The sequence below is a fragment of the Cervus canadensis genome, chromosome 16 (genome assembly GCF_019320065.1).
Source record: "Cervus canadensis isolate Bull #8, Minnesota chromosome 16, ASM1932006v1, whole genome shotgun sequence".
Taxonomy (NCBI): Eukaryota; Metazoa; Chordata; class Mammalia; order Artiodactyla; family Cervidae; genus Cervus; species Cervus canadensis.
In genome coordinates this window covers 7,635,570-7,651,452 of record NC_057401.1, presented here as the reverse complement: position 1 = coordinate 7,651,452, position 15,883 = coordinate 7,635,570, and the positions used below count along the sequence as shown (strand labels likewise).

Here is a 15,883-nt window from a genome sequence, read left to right as displayed (position 1 = left end):
CCTTTTCTTCTTACTGGCACTGTGGCTTTAGATAAATCACTCACCTTTTTTGTGTCTCAATTTTTTGTTTCTATAAAATGAGAGTAGTAGTACCTACTTCATAGGCTCCAATGGGTTAATATTAACATATATAAAGCACTAAGAATGATGTCTAATGTAAAACCTATACAGACGTGAGCCATTTTTAGCACAGTCATCTTCAGTCCACGCCAGGCACTCTCATTTTTTCTTCTTTTCTGACCTTCACTCCTATTCTCCTCTCTCCAAACAATTTTCTGATTCTCTGGATACTAACTGGGAGTCCAATAATTGACTTCGATGAAGACACTATCTACTTGGAGTTAAGGGCTTCCCTGGTGGCTCAGTGGTAAAGAATGTGCCTGCAATACAGATGTGGGTTCGATCCCTGGGTCAGAAAGATGCCCTGGAGGGGGGCATGGCAACCCACTCCAGTATTCTTGCCTGGAGAATCCCATGGACAGAGGAGCCTGGTGGGCTACAGTCCACAGGGTTGCAAAGAGTTGGACACGACTGAAGTGACTGAGCATGCACCTGGAGTTAAAGGGTGTCAGTCCGGGCTTCCCTGATGTCCAGTGCTTAAGAACTGGCCTTGCAATACAAGGGACACTGGTTTAATCCGAGGTCCTGAAAGATCCTACTTTCCGCAGAGCAACTAAGCCGGGGTACCACAACTACTGAGCCAGCACTCTAGCCCCCACAAGCTGCAACTAGAGAAAGCCTGCATCAAGAGGCAACAAAGAACAATGCACCACAGTCAATAAATAGATAAATCTTATTTAAAGGGGGGGGGGATCAGTCCCACAACACCGCCCCCACTTCAGATGCCAGTTCCAAGTCCTCAGCCACTCTTACTTCTGACCAACTGACTGTAAACCACAGTTCCCATGACCTCCTCCTCCTCAAGTTCAGACATTCGCTACAGCGGCTTACGCAGCTCAGGAAACTGTACCTGTGGCTGGTGGCTTATTATAAAGGATATTACGAAGGAACAGCCAAATATAAGACATAAATAGGGACTGGTGTGGGGGGCAGGGATTTCTGGAATCTCCATGCCCCCTCTGTTTTTTAAAGTGTCTATATCTGAAACTTTATTTATTTTTAGCTTTCCAAATTTTAAACTTTTTATTTTGTATTGGGGTATAGCCAATTAACAATGTTGTGGTAGTTTCAGATGAACAGTGAAGGGACTCAGCCATACATACACAGGTAGCCTTTCCCTCCCAAACCCCCCTCCCATCCAGGTTGGAACATAGCATTTAGCAGAGTGCCATGTGCTATACAATAGGTCCTTGTTGGCTATACATTTTAAATATAGCAGTGTGTATATTACCTAACTATCCCTTCCCCCTGGAGACTGTAAGTTAGTTTTCTAAGTCTGTGAGTCTCTTTCTGTTTTGTTAGTTCATTTGTAACATTTCTTTTTGGATTCCACATGCAAGGGATGTCATATGATACTTCTCCTCCTCTGTCTGACTTACTTCACTCAGCATGACGCTAAGTCCATCTATGTTGCTGTAAATGTCCATTGCCCTCTCTGGCCTCTGTTACCCTCCTAGCACCTTGACGTGATCACCACTAGCCTTGAAGCTCTCCAAACCCTCTTGTTTAGGGGTTTTTCACAGAGGTTTCATTTTATAGGCATGATTGATTAAAATATTGGCCATTGATGATTAAACTCAACCTCTATGCTGTCTCTCCTCCCTGGAGGGCGGTGGGTGAGGGATGGGCCTAGAAGTTATAACCCTCAACCCCCCAGTCCTGCCTTCATCTTTTGTGGCAACCTGACCCAACCGGAAGCTATGAAGGGGCTCCAACACACTTATCATCTTGTTAGTACACAAAAGACACTCTTAAAGAAAAAAAAAAAAAAGACACTCTTACCACTCCAAGGAGCTGTGGCCCAGAAACCTGGGACAAAGTCCAAATATATATTTCTCTTTATACCACACCATTCTAACATTGAAATATGACCTTAAATATGCACATAACTTTGTATTTTATGTATATTGCTTTTTATCCTTTAAAAAAACTTTTATGGTTAAGTATAGCAAATACAGAAAATTGCATACCACTAACAGGTCAATAGAGAAACACTTGCTCACCACCCCAGCAACCTTCCACATTGTCTCCTTCCAATTACAACCCTTCTTCTCTAAGAGCAGCTACCATCCTGATGTTTCTAACCATCTCTTTCTCATTTTTATCACCTAAGCATGCATCCCTAAACACTCTAGCTTTGCCTGGCCTTTTTTTCCTTTTCTTTTTTTTTTTGAGAGGGGGGCGGATATTTCTCTTAGGTGTCTTTTTAGCTAAGGAACCCCCTCTCTCCTCCTTTCCCACCTTTTTTTACTTTAAATTTTATTTCTTGAAATACCAGATTAGCTGTCCTGTCATTTCCTGTAACCTGAATTTTGTTGACTGCATTCTGTGGAATAATTTATTTTTTTCTGTTGCTCATATATTCTGTAAATTGATGCATCACCTTGAGGTAAAAAAGTAATGATTTTGTTCAACAAGGACACTACAAATGTAACAGACCACGAGAAGATATTTGCAATATCTAAAAAATAAAAAAATAGACTATTTTATATCTGGGAATCCAGCTAACAAAGAATACATAAGATCTTCAAAAAGTTATCTCTATTGAAGTGCATAAAATACTTGAAAAACAGATGCACTGTGGTGGTTGTGAATGTGAAGATTGAGCATTCATTCAAACTTCTTTCAAGTTTGCTTTCTTGTCCTATAAATCTTGAAAATTTAAATACTACAATTCTGTAGGCAATTAGAGTTCTAGAGGTAAGTGATTTCTGTCAATTGGATACATTTAAGTAAAATTTGGAAGGTGAAACTAAGGCAAAAGGCTTTTTTCTGCTACTTTGTTTTTTGGCTGGTGGGCATGGTTAACATCCTAGTATTTTCTGCAGCAGCTTTCCAAAGCACAGTCATTTGATTTGAGTATTTACTGTTACAATATCTTCTAAATTTTTGAATTGTAGCTACAGTAGTATATTTTTAACATCAAAAAGTTCAGTTGTGGAGTCCTGATTCTCCATCATCCTGATGGGTGGGGACAGTGGTAGTAGTTTCCTTGACAGCCCAGTTTGGCAGTATTATCCTGGGGCTCATTTCGGACAGCCTGCTCCTCCAACCCTTCAAACAATATTCTGAACACCAGTTCCCCATGTTAAATCCGTATACATTTAAAATAGCCAGATACATTTCCTGCAATTGAATGCAGACTCATACACTAATGAATAAAGATTCAAAAAGCTTCCCAAATCTACACAATCAATCCCAAGGGAAAAAAAAGTTAAATAATTGAACAAAACCTAAAATATATATGGAACAGAGGTCTGCAAATATATCAACTTCAAAAATGAAAAATAAGTAATCACCCTACCATATTAAGAATAATGAGTCTAGAGTTTCCTGGTGGCCTAGTGGCTAGGATTCAGTGCTTTCACTACAGAGGTCGGGGTTTGATCCCTGGTTGGGGAAACATCCTGTCTGCTGCACGGCATGGCTAAAATACTAATGTGAGTGTGTGAGTGAGTGAAAAAAATCAGTTAAAAAAAGAACAATGAGTCTATGTGTGTCAGTTTAATAATTGTTGATGTTTGGGTGATGAACTTATGGAGGTTCATTATATTATTTTTAATTTCATGTGCCTGAAGTTTTCCATAATAATGCAAAAAGAATGTTCAGTCTGACATTCAAAAAATTGGAATTATAATTTTAGGACTTACCAAAATGAAGATAACCATGGGATGAAACCATTTAGGGAGAGTATAGACAGAAAAGAACATAGGACTAAGATGTGAGCATCTCTAATATTTAGAAGTCACAGGAAGAAAATAAAGCAGACTGATGAGATGCCAATAAAGTAAAAGGAAACCAGGTGAGATGTTCTGGAAGCTTAGAGAAGAAAACGTTTCAAAATGTGGAAGGGCCAAGTGAGTCAAATATTGCCTAAAACGAGAACTGAGAATTTGTTTCTGGATTTTTCAAGATGGAGGTTTAGACAATTTGGGGAGAAATTTTGCTATAAAAAGGAACACAAAAATTAAGCAGTGACTGCAGGGGAAGTGAAAGTCACTTAGTTGTGTCCAACTTTTGCGACCCCATGGACTATGCAGTCCATGGAATTCTCCAGGCCAGAATACTGGAGTGGGTAGCCTTTCCCATCTTCAGGAAGTCTTCCCAACCCAGGGATCAAACCAAGGTCTCCTGCATTGCAGGCAGATTCTTTACCAGCTGAGCCAGCAAAACTCTACTGGAGGTGAAGAGAAGTCAAAATTTTGTTTTGTTTTCTGTTAAGATACCTGATACTAAGGCATATTCTGTGTACTGGCAGAATGATCTAGTTGAAAGGGGGAAAACAGATATAAGAGGGAAGCAATAACAGAAGAATCAAGGTCCTGAGTGAAACAAGTAGAGGGACTATTTATTTCATGTGTAACAGGAGGAAGACAATAAACACGTTCAGATACATGTAGATGGACAGACTTGGTGGGGGTAAGATGAGGCTGTGTATGTCTATTTTCACACCTTTAACTCTCTAAGCCTCAGTTTCCACGCCATGAATATGTAGAGTACCTGTCTCATAAGCTTTCTGTGAGGATGCAACAGAGAGCCAACACAGTATTAACCCAGTGGAAAATTGTTATTAAGACCCTAGTTCAGTAATTCTCAATTCTCTATTTACTCAACAAAATTATCAAACTCTCATTTTGCATTTAATAAAATACCACAACTAAAAATGAGTATGATGGATGTAACTTAAAGAGGTTGAGGGTGTCAAAGAAAGCTTTCCTGAGACACTTAAACTGAGGGCTAGATGAGGTAGAGCTGTTAACTTAATCAAGGTGGGGAGTGCTAGGAGAAGAATTTAAGGTTTAGAAACTTAAAAAAAAAGTCCCTTGTGGCTATCAGACAAGGGCCAGAAAATGAAGCAAGCAAAACCGTGGGAACATTTATCCTTAGTGATTCCTTATACTTCTTATGGGTCAGAACAGGGTTCTTAAGAAATAAACATAAAGTAAATGTTTTAGCTCTTACTGAAGCTGACTCAAGCACAGCTGAGAAATGAGAATAATTCGTGGACGTTGATTAAACTGTAAACCAAAAAGGACTGCAGGTTTCCCCTTTCTCAGCTACTCGCCTATTGACAACGGCCAGGTTGCTGCTGCTGCTGCTGCTAAGTCGCTTCAGTCGTGTCTGACTCTGTGTGACCCCATAGACGGCAGCCCACCAGGCTCCGCCGTCCCTGGGATTCTCCAGGCAAGAACACTGGAGTGGGCACGGCCAGGTTGAGTGCTCGGTAAATGATTCTTAGACTTGTTCAAGCTCAGCAATAAAGTCGGAGAAGGCAACGGGAACCCACTGCAGTACTCTTGCCTGGAAAATCCCATGGACAGAGGAGCCTGGTAGGCTGCAGTCCATGGGGTCGCAAAGAGTCAGACATCACTGAGCGACTTCACTTTCACTTTTCACTTTCAAGCCTTGGAGAAGGAAATGGCAACCCACTCCAGTGTTCTTGCCTTGAGAATCCCAGGGAAGGTGGAGCCTGGTGGGCTGCCATCCATGGGGTCGCACAGAGTCGGACACGACTGAAGCGACTTAGCAGCAGCAGCAGCAGCAATAAAGTGTGAGAGCCAGTTACCCCTATTTGCCATAGACATTGGGAGCTGGGAGGAAATGTGAGTTACTTATTTGGCGTCACTGAGCTAAGATGGCAACTTAGTAGCTATTTTCTGGGGAGGGAGTCAGGGAGGAATCTCTTATATCTTTTAAAGACTAGTATGTAAATATTAGCAGAGTCAGAATTTATTGTTAGGATAGTGACCCCCTAGAGCCTAACTGTACAAACTCCCTTTTCTTTAGTAAACTTGACTCATATTTAATAATAGAAGCAACATTGTTTTTTTTGAGAAAACATCAACTGTTACACTATCCTAAAAAACAACACTGCGGTCTTCATCAGTTCTTTTCTCAGAGATGCTACAATTTGACACATTCACATTAGATAACTATTCAAAAACAGAAATGTTAATCTTAATTGGAGAGAAATCTGCACCTAGACAAGTTTTCTCACTTTACATAAATCATATTTTCTCTAGGTTTCCGACTCACTTTTTAATATGCAAAGACTTTTCCTAACTAAGACCACAAAAAGGCTGATCAGCTAGCATTATGATTTAAATCGCCATTTTCAATATCAGTTGTTTTAAGACTGTCTTAAAGCTTGTCCTAGTGTGTAGAAATTTTTAACTTCCCCAAGCACACCGGGCACAAATTCTCCTTTGACTGAATTACTCAGTTCAGAAAGGTAAAATGTGTTCAACTGTGAATCGCTAACAGTCAAATCCATGCCAACTGGTATCAAGTAGTCAACTTTTTATCTAAGACTCATAAAAAATAGAGTAAGTAAGTTCACGGATCTAAAGTGGTTAGCCATCCGCTGAAATGCAGATTACCTGCTCCTATCCTCAGTCAGAATGAATCGCTGAGAGATGGGACTCAGGTCTGCTTTCTGAACACGCTTCCCAGAAATTCTGAACCACGGTCCGGCAACCAACCTAACTTTGGAAAGCTAAGTTAGCCTCATTTTTTGCAAAACCTCTCAGTAAAGGTTAAATCGGGCGGAAGGGGAAAGTCTAAAACATTCCGATGATCGCTCCAATCTACACCTCCCAGCGAGTGGAGAGTGGCTAAACAGGTGAGCACACTCTAGGTGCCCCCCTTATTTCCGCAAACGTGAACAGGCGCTGTCTTCCGAGCCTGAAGGACTTGGGGGTGGGGCCCTGAGACAGGGCGACTTACTCAACCCTAACTGTGCAAAGAACCGCGTTCTCTGGACCCTCCACAGCCTTTCCCAGGGTCACTCGCGGTGCTGCCAGCCCAGTCTCTCGTGCGGTCTCAACCCTGCCATTGCTGAACGAGGAAAGGAGGGCACAGGAAACCGTCACAAACGAGGCCCCTTGGGGACGCGCGTGCGCAGCCAGGCACTGAGCGCTCGGAGAAGTCCGTTTCCTGACTTTTGGGGGAAGTGGCGTTGCGTCACTTCCGGCCTCCCTCTAGCTGCCATCTTGCGTCCCCGCGTGTGTGCGCCCAACCTCAGCTGGTCTGCCCGAGACCACCTGAGCGCCAACCCTAGTCCCCCGCGCGGCCCCATTTCCGCTCCAACAAGGTACAAAAAGGCTCTGGACGCCGGCGTGGGAGGCGGACGGGAACGGGGGCGGGACGTTCCCGGAAGGAGCGAGACAGGGAGGGACAGGGCTGAGGAGAGGAAGGCGATGCGACGGACGGGCGCACCCACTCAGGCTGACTCTCGGGGTCGAGGTCGGGCCAGGGGCGGCTGCCCTGGGGGCGAGGCGGCGGCATCTCTTCCTCCACCTCCCGGCGGAACCCGAGGACAGGAGCCTCAGGTACCGCGAGGCTTGCGGAGAGTGGCCGGGCAGGGCAGGCCCTGGCTAGGCCGAGGCCAGGCCGGGGCCGTGGGTGGGGGTGGGGATGGGGGAGGCGATCAGGCGTGGATTAAAGCTCTTTCTCTGGGCTTGTAAAGAGCTGGGGAGTTGTGGGAGTGGGATGGGAAAGCGGGTGCTCTTTGGGCTCCCTCGAAAATTGAAATTTCAGGAGCTTGGCGGGGTGGGTTTGGGATCCAGGCCTCTGCCTGTGTAGGACATTTATTCTGCTGGTGTCTTGGGAAATAACGAGCGTGGAATGCTGGAGTGAACTAGAGCTTTCCTCGCTGAGGGTTTCCTGTTTTTCTAGATGAAAGAAACTATCATGAACCAGGAGAAACTCGCCAAACTGCAGGCACAAGTGCGCATTGGTGGGAAAGTAAGTTTAAATAGTTGGGGTTTTTTGTTGTGAAGTTTTGTGGTTTAGGTTTCTTCTCCTTTGCATTTCTAATATAACTGATTTGTCACTTTGTTTCGAGAGGGCATTTCATCGAACTAGCAAATCGTGTGAAGGGAATGGCAGGAATTAAATTAGATATACAATGTAGCCTATGTATCATTTCAGTTAGGTCATCACGTGGCCCTTGAACCCTTGGCTTGTTTTGTCATTGACTTTATAACCTAAGTTGTGTAAAGTTGGTGCTTGATTTTTTTTTTTATAAACAACTAAAATTAACTGAATTTAAGTTTCACCTGTGTTTTCAAATGGCTCTGGATAATTGTACTTAATAGTTGGAAGTTCAGGTCACTTGTAAATTAAGATGTTTCTGTGATCTTTTCTTAGCTAAATGCAATCTAGAGTAGTTGTATGTTTTCTGGGGTATTTGAAGATGTCATTCTTTAGGTACATTGCATAGGAATGCGAGAGCAATGACTGTGGGTTTGGAAATACTACCTGTGTAGATATCTTTCGATTTTTTAATTACACTAAAAGTGAGAAAATGGGAGTGATGAGTGGCAGGTTTTTAAATGATCAGGTTTTGGTTAATTGATTTTTCCTGGTGGCTGCTGGTCCCCTTCAAGGGGATTCTTTTTTGAACTTGGTAAGATTTAGATTCTCTAATTTGCTTAAATAAGAAATCCACTCTACCAGAGGTCTGCCGAATTTTATTTTGCATTGTGTTAGCACATTCCTAGTGCTTAACAAGGTGTGGTAGCCTATTGGAACAGAACATGTCTTTACTTGGTAAAACTTGTGTAAAGCTTCCTTGCTACAAGTTTATTGTCTATTAGTTTTTCCCACTTTAAGCATTTGACTTCAAGTAGAGTCTATTAAGTACTGATTTTGCCAACAGTGAAAGTATCCTAATCCTCCCCTCCCCTCCCCCAAAGCTGGTTTTCAAGATCAGCACCTACCCATTAACAGTAGTAGGTGTTTCTTCTTTTTTAGCAATTGTTATAAGCTAGATGTGACCTTCAGGTGCCAAGAAGACTCATTCCTCCTGGGTCAGTGTTTGGGAGCTCTTATAGGTTGTTAATCATCATTCCTTTTAGTGCAGGTTTCAGAGGAGTCATGTGAATAATGTGCTTGTGTGCCTTTTGTTGTTGTTGTTAATCTGATCATTAGTCTTTAACTCGTGAAAGAGATTCTAGGGTAAAGGAAAGTTGAAGATTCTTAAGGCTGGTGTACGAGTAAATTTTAATTGTTAATATAGATAGTCTGTCATCATTGTAATGTAGAAAACATTTTCTTTACCTTTTAAGAAACCTACTTACTGTGGTATGTGAAAATAGATGAGTTAGCCTTGCAGAGAAATCTGCAAGCATTAGGTATTTTCAGGTAAATGCCGTGAAGGCCCTTTTTTTCAGTATCTGGTCAGAGCATTGATAATAAATTATTTCAGTAAAAATTGAATGTCAAGGGTCTGAAACATAAAGAATGCAGACTGGTTTTGTTTTTAGAATCTTAGGTAATTCTTTGGGATATATTTTAGAGAGAATTCTTTGGAAGCCAGGGTATCTGCATGACCACTTCAAGATAATGTTCTTAGAGGTTTTTGAGGGGTTTCATAACCCATATTTTTTTGTAGCTATTGATATTTTCTTCAGGTACACTGTGATTTGTTTAAGGCTTTACTATTGCTCAATCCTGAGAGTATAAAATTTAAAGTTGAAAGTCATTAGAGGGGGACTTTAGCCCTAGTGGGGGGATAGGCATCTTTAAAAAAAGTAAGAAATTTTTCATAGTGTAATATACATAGTGAAATAGAAGCATTTTCAAAATACAGAGATCATGATGATTTGGTTTGGGGAAGGCACAGAAGAGGTGATGGCTTGAGTTTTGAGAAGAGGGGGATTTGGAGATTTGACATAAATGTACAGGAGGCAAGTTTTCCTGAAGACCGTATTTTATTCATTCATCAAGCTGTATGCCTTCAGTGAGGTCAGATACTGTACTCTACTAGATTGAGGAAAAACCTGGATAGATAGAGAGTGGGAATTTCTATTTTTCACTAGTTGGTTGGGAAAGGCCACTCAGGTTTGGTGACATAAGAGCAGAGATCTGAAGTGAGGTAGGGAGTCCTGCAAATGTTAGAAGAGGGAGCAGTACATGCAGAGGCTCCTGTTTGCATATTTGGCCTATTTAAGGAACAGCAAGAAGGTTTACTTGGCTGAAGGTAAGTGTGTGTGTCGTAGTGTCAAGAGTGGCATCGTAGGGGCAGGGCAGATTGTGTAGGGGCCTGGTAAGTTAAGAACTTCAGATTTTACTCTTGGGTGCTGTAGAAGTCTGTATATAGACTTGTGTCTTTTAGGATCTTGCCTGTGAATATTAAGGAATGTTAGTTTTTCTTTAATATAAAAACAGAAGGTTAAATAATGGTTATCAACATGGAGTTTCTAAATGAGGCTTAATTAAGGTTGGCACATGCTACCTCAGATAATTTCTAGAGCAGATAATGTGAAAAAGTAAAACTTGGGAAAGATCACTCCTTTATATCTGACAAAACTAGAAGTGTAAAAATTATGAAGGTTTTGTACACAGTTTTCTTTATTCCCCTCTTTTAGCTTTCATCAGTGCTTTAATATGCCTACTCACTGCATAAAAGGTTGTGGTTATGGTAATTTTCTTAACACAAATTGAGAGGTCAGAAAGGAATTAGAAACTGTCCATTTGAAAATGCCTCTTCTGGCATAAACATGTGCTATATTCTTTATTTTTCTCCCTCCAATAGGGAACTGCTCGCAGAAAGAAGAAGGTGGTTCATAGAACAGCCACAGCAGATGACAAAAAACTTCAGTTCTCTTTAAAGAAGTTAGGGGTAAACAATATCTCTGGTATTGAAGAGGTAAGTGTCAAATTTTATTTCTTCACAAAATTAAGATTTGGCTAAAAACTGTTGTTCGTGCATTTATGATTTTTGACTCTACTTCCAGCAGAGAATTTCATCTCTAAAATATTTGTTTGTACTCGATTAACATCAGGGAGATTACTAAGTGTAAAGCGATTAGGTCGTACTTTTCATTTCAGGCAGAATTTTGCTTCTGCAGTACAGTGAAATACAGGTTACTTAGACTTCTGCTTCTGCTTAATAAAATGTTCAGTTTTAAAGAGATTTTGATGGGTGTTGCTAATTTAAATTAAATGGCACCCCACTCCAGTACTCTTGCCTGGTAAATCCCATGGACTGAGGAGCCTGGTAGGCTACAGTCCACGGGGTCGCAAAAAGTCGGACATGACTGAGCGACTTCACTTTTTTTTTCTTTTTAGGTGAATATGTTCACAAATCAAGGAACAGTGATCCACTTTAACAACCCTAAAGTTCAGGCATCTCTGGCAGCAAACACTTTCACCATTACAGGCCACGCTGAGACAAAGCAACTGACAGAAATGCTCCCCAGCATCTTAAACCAGCTTGGTGCCGACAGTCTGACCAGTTTAAGGAGACTGGCTGAAGCTCTGCCCAAACAATGTGAGTTTGCTAGTAACAGTTTTGCCCAGGGTTACTGACTTACCAGTAGAGTTCTAAAATTGATGATGCAAATGGATATGAATATCTTTAAATTTGGAAATGTAAACTTTCCTCTAAAGAATATCAATTTTTATATTGATTTTAAGCCAGTGTTCTTAGTGTGTTCAGTAATTTATCTAGTATGCTACGATCATTATACTTGATTAAGTGAAATGTTTTTTCTACTAGCTTTCTCTTTTGGATCAGAGACTAAAATTACCTTTTTTAGCTGGAAATGAGGGCTTTTAAAAAATGAATGGCAGTTTAGATTGAAATATATTAAAATATATTCTTTAGTTTTACAAATTCAACTGGTATATTGCCAACAGTCTTTTAAGAATTGGCTTGCCACTATTCTGGATTATGGTGTAATGAGGATTCTGTTTAGAGCAGAACGTTGTGTGGTTGAATAGGTGTACGTAAGGGGGATAGCTACTTTATGCTGAAGGCCTCTGATTAAAATTTTGAGCAGTGGAAATAATGAATCAAGATAGATTTATTATATGACCTGCTATTTAGTCATCCATGTTTTTCTTGACATTTGCTCACTCTGCTTTAATCAGTTTGTATGTGTGTGTGTGTGTTTGTTTTGTCTTGCTGAAAAGCCTGCTTTCATAGCTGAGGTAGGCTTTTGAAGGACACCATGGAAAATTGTACCCGGCTAGTACTGTGAGGTCTCACCTCTCAAGTGTAGTTCACTCTCTTGTGTAGTAAAAGGAAAGTGGAGGCTTATCAGTCAAAGGCACTTTTTTTGGTTTTTTTATTTTCACTTCAGTAAAGGTTTTTTGGTATGTGGATTTACCTTTACCCTGTTGTAGGTCAGTGGGGTTGGAAGGATGGATTTGGAATTTGGCGTGTTGACTGGTACTAGTATTCTTGCTTGTTTGTGGACATTAGACTATCATGTTATTGCTAGTATTATAGATGAAGTCCCACGTCACCATAAACCTAAGTCATAACAGCATTTGAGCTTTCGTGTGTTGTTCTCTTGGTTAATGTTTATTGAACACTTACGTTTTCTTTCACAGCCGTGGATGGGAAAGCACCACTTGCCACTGGAGAGGAGGATGATGATGAAGTTCCAGGTAGGAACCTTCACTTGTGGTTAAACTAGAGAATCTTAGCAAGGGAGAATGAAGAATCTTTGCACCATAGGAAAGATTACCTGGGGAGGTGGGTCATAGGGTAAAGTGGGGCAAAGGGAAAATGAGAAAAATAACACAGTGTTGTTCAGTTGGAAGTTAGGTTTCTAGGCTTGGTTTTTCTGTTTGGAATCCCAGGAAGGTATCTAACCTTAAATATTGAGTTAATAGGTATGTATATTGTAACCTCAGTATAATAGCTACTTGTAGATCACAAATCACCTGTTTCCCACTGTGTATGAGATCCATAGATGTATGAAAAGGCATGAAGAAGTTGTAGAAATATCTTGGTATATAATCACTCTAAAATCAGCAGAAAAACTTGTTTGGCAACAGTGAGGCATTTTTCTGTCCTGGCTGTTACTGGATAATTTATTTTGTTGTGAAACAAATATTGGGCAGTAGACTCCCTAGACTCAGAAATACTACTTTGCATAGACAGGTGTCCTGAGGTATCCAGGAAAACTTCAAATTGAATAGTGGTATTCTTTGATTCTGCCCTAACATGACTAATATATTACACTGCTAAACTGTAATTCTTAAAGTGGGGTGGGAATGGGGAGGACATGTATATTCTTTAAGCGTAGTAGTTGTGTTATTGAAAATTATATCTCCCTCTTTTATGTTAATTATATGTCAAATTATACACTTGAAAATATACTGAATGATTAGTGGTCTCATTGGAAATAAAAAATGTCTTAATATATATCCTAATTTAACTGTAGGATATATTTTGAGAGCATTTTCCTATCTCCTTTTTAACAACGGATGACTATTTTTTAGACTTGGCTTTTTTTCTGAGTTTCTCTTTTTTCTTTTTTTTTTTTTATTAGTTGGAGGCTAATTACTTCACAACATTTTAGTGGGTTTTGTCATACATTGATAAGAATCAGCCATGGATTTACACGTATTCCCCATCCCGATCCCCCCTTCCACCTCCCTCTCCACCCGGTTCCTCTGGGTCTTCCCAGTGCACCAGGCCCGAGCACTTGTCTCATGCATCCCACCTGGGCTGGTGATCTGTTTCACCATAGATAGTATACATGCTGTTCTTTTGAAACATCCCACCCTCACCTTCTCCCACAGAGTTCAAAAGTCTGTTCTGTATTTCTGTGTCTCTTTTTCTGTTTTGCATATAGGGTTATCGTTACCATCTTTCTAAATTCCATATATATGTGTTAGTATGTTGTAATGTTCTTTATCTTTCTGGCTTACTTCACTCTGTATAAGGGGCTCCAGTTTCATCCATCTCATTAGGACTGGTTCAAATGAATTCTTTTTGACGGCTGAGTAAAATTCCATGGTGTATATGTACCACAGCTTCCTTATCCATTCATCTGCTGATGGGCATCTAGGTTGCTTCCATGTCCTGGCTATTATAAACAGTGCTGCGATGAACATTGGGGTGCATGTGTCTCTTTCAGATCTGGTTTCCTCAGTGTGTATGCCCAGAAGTGGGATTGCTGGGTCATATGGCAGTTCTATTTCCAGTTTTTTAAGATCTCTTTTTTCTTTTTCCTTTTCCTAGATCTTGTGGAGAATTTTGATGAGGCTTCCAAGAATGAAGCAAACTGAATTGAGTTAACTTCTGAAGAAGATAAATCTTGAAGAAGTTACTGGGAGCTGCTATTTTATATTATGACTGCTTTTTAAAATTTTGTTTATGGATCTGATAAAATCTAGATCTCTAATATTTTTAAGCCTAAGCCCCTGGACACTGCAGCTCTTTTCAGTTTTTGCTTATATACAATTCATTCTTTGCAGCTAATGAAGCTGAAGAAGCCTAAGAATAAAGTTTGAGACAAAGATAAATAAAATTCTTTGCCTAGTATATGGTTTTATTTTTTATTTCATTGATACCAATTTGTACACAGAAGGCAAAATTGTTTATAGAAAGCTAATCATGGCATGTAATATGACTGATAATGATGAATGGAATCTGATTAAAGATTTAAAATGACAGTATGAGTAACAGTGGTGGTATAAAGTTCTTATGTTTGAAAACTTTTTCTCCAGTGGGTCTTGGGCTTCCATGGTTTGTGATGGGCGTAATTATAAGAAAATATTCTCTGGTGGGTGAGTGGAGTTTTTCCTCCTAATATTGTCTGTATTGTAAAGATACTAAGTGCCTTATATATATTATAATAGTTTTCTTTCATTTAATCCTCAATCTTTGAAGTAGGGACTAGTAGCTCCATTTTGTAGATACAACTGTGAAAGTGAAGTCGCTCACTCGTATCCGACTCTTTGCGACCCCGTAGACTGTAGCCCACCAGGTTCCTCCATCCATGGGATTCTCCAGGCAAGAATACTGGAGTGGGTTGCCATTTCCTTCTCCAGATACAACTGAGGTTTACTTAAAAAAAAAAACAAAAAAAAAACGGTTAATTTCTTCGCTCCCTTCTAGGTAGTTATTCTCTAAGATGCCTGAAAAAATAAGTTGTGTTAGGAGTGTCACCTTGTCTTCCTAAAGTGATAACACTTTAAATGAATGCTTTTTTCCTTAAACTTTTTTTACTTTTAAAATTAACAGTAAAATTGACAGTTGTAAGAATTTTAACATGTAATGCGACTGCCACCACAGCATACTGAATACAGTTCCATTACCCCAGAGAATTCTTGCAATATAGGGCTACTTTTTAAAAATTGTATTAGCAATCATACCTTTGTTTCTGCTTGCAACAGTAATTCATTTTAAATTTCCATACCAATTTGAAAGTACCTTTTGAAGTTATTATACAGGTATATCTTAAAGTCACTATTAACACAAAAATGAGATGCTATGAAAAAAGTGCATATCTTACTGTATTTCTATTAAGATGTGCTGCTACAGTAACTAGGACTAAAGTCTCAGTGGTTTACAAAATTACAAAACGTAAGTACATGTCTCCAGACTTGTGGGTCAGATTAGGCTATGCTACATACTCCTGGTCCCAGGCTGATGAAGCAGCCTCCATCTGGCAGAGTGAGAAGACAATGGGTCATGTGCTGGCTCTTAAAGCTGTTGCACATATCACTTCTTGTATGTAACTGGCTAATGCAAGTGCAGCAGCTTGCCTGGAGGGCAGAGGATTGAGAAAACTTGTAGGGCCCAAGGATTTGCATTTCTCATGAGCTCCCTGGTGATGCTTTCTTCACTAGCACATTTAGAGATGTTTTCAGCTCACTCCAAGAGATTGCAGCGACAGGCTGACTTGAGCATGTGAAAATGCCATTATCTGAACATCCTTTCAGTTATTTGCCTTTGATCTGTACAGGAGAGGGTCGAAATAAAGGATCTGGTGGTATGTTGGTGGCTCTGGAC

The 15,883-nt window shown here is 40.3% G+C and overlaps 1 protein-coding gene across 2 annotated transcripts; it reads left to right on the top strand.

The window, feature by feature from the left end:
* The first annotated feature begins 6,815 nt into the window (after positions 1-6,815).
* BTF3 (basic transcription factor 3) lies at positions 6,816-14,541 on the top strand. Of its 2 annotated transcripts, none has more exons than XM_043488829.1 (6): positions 6,816-7,213; positions 7,798-7,866; positions 10,661-10,774; positions 11,197-11,398; positions 12,466-12,522; positions 14,108-14,541. In XM_043488829.1, the coding sequence occupies exons 2-6, from the start codon at positions 7,798-7,800 to the stop codon at positions 14,152-14,154; spliced, it is 489 nt and encodes a 162-aa protein (XP_043344764.1). In that variant the 5' UTR covers positions 6,816-7,213; the 3' UTR covers positions 14,155-14,541. The 2 variants fall into 2 exon arrangements, with proteins under 2 accessions (XP_043344764.1, XP_043344763.1); XM_043488828.1 differs by having other exon boundaries at positions 6,826-7,451.
* Positions 14,542-15,883: the final 1,342 nt, after the last annotated feature.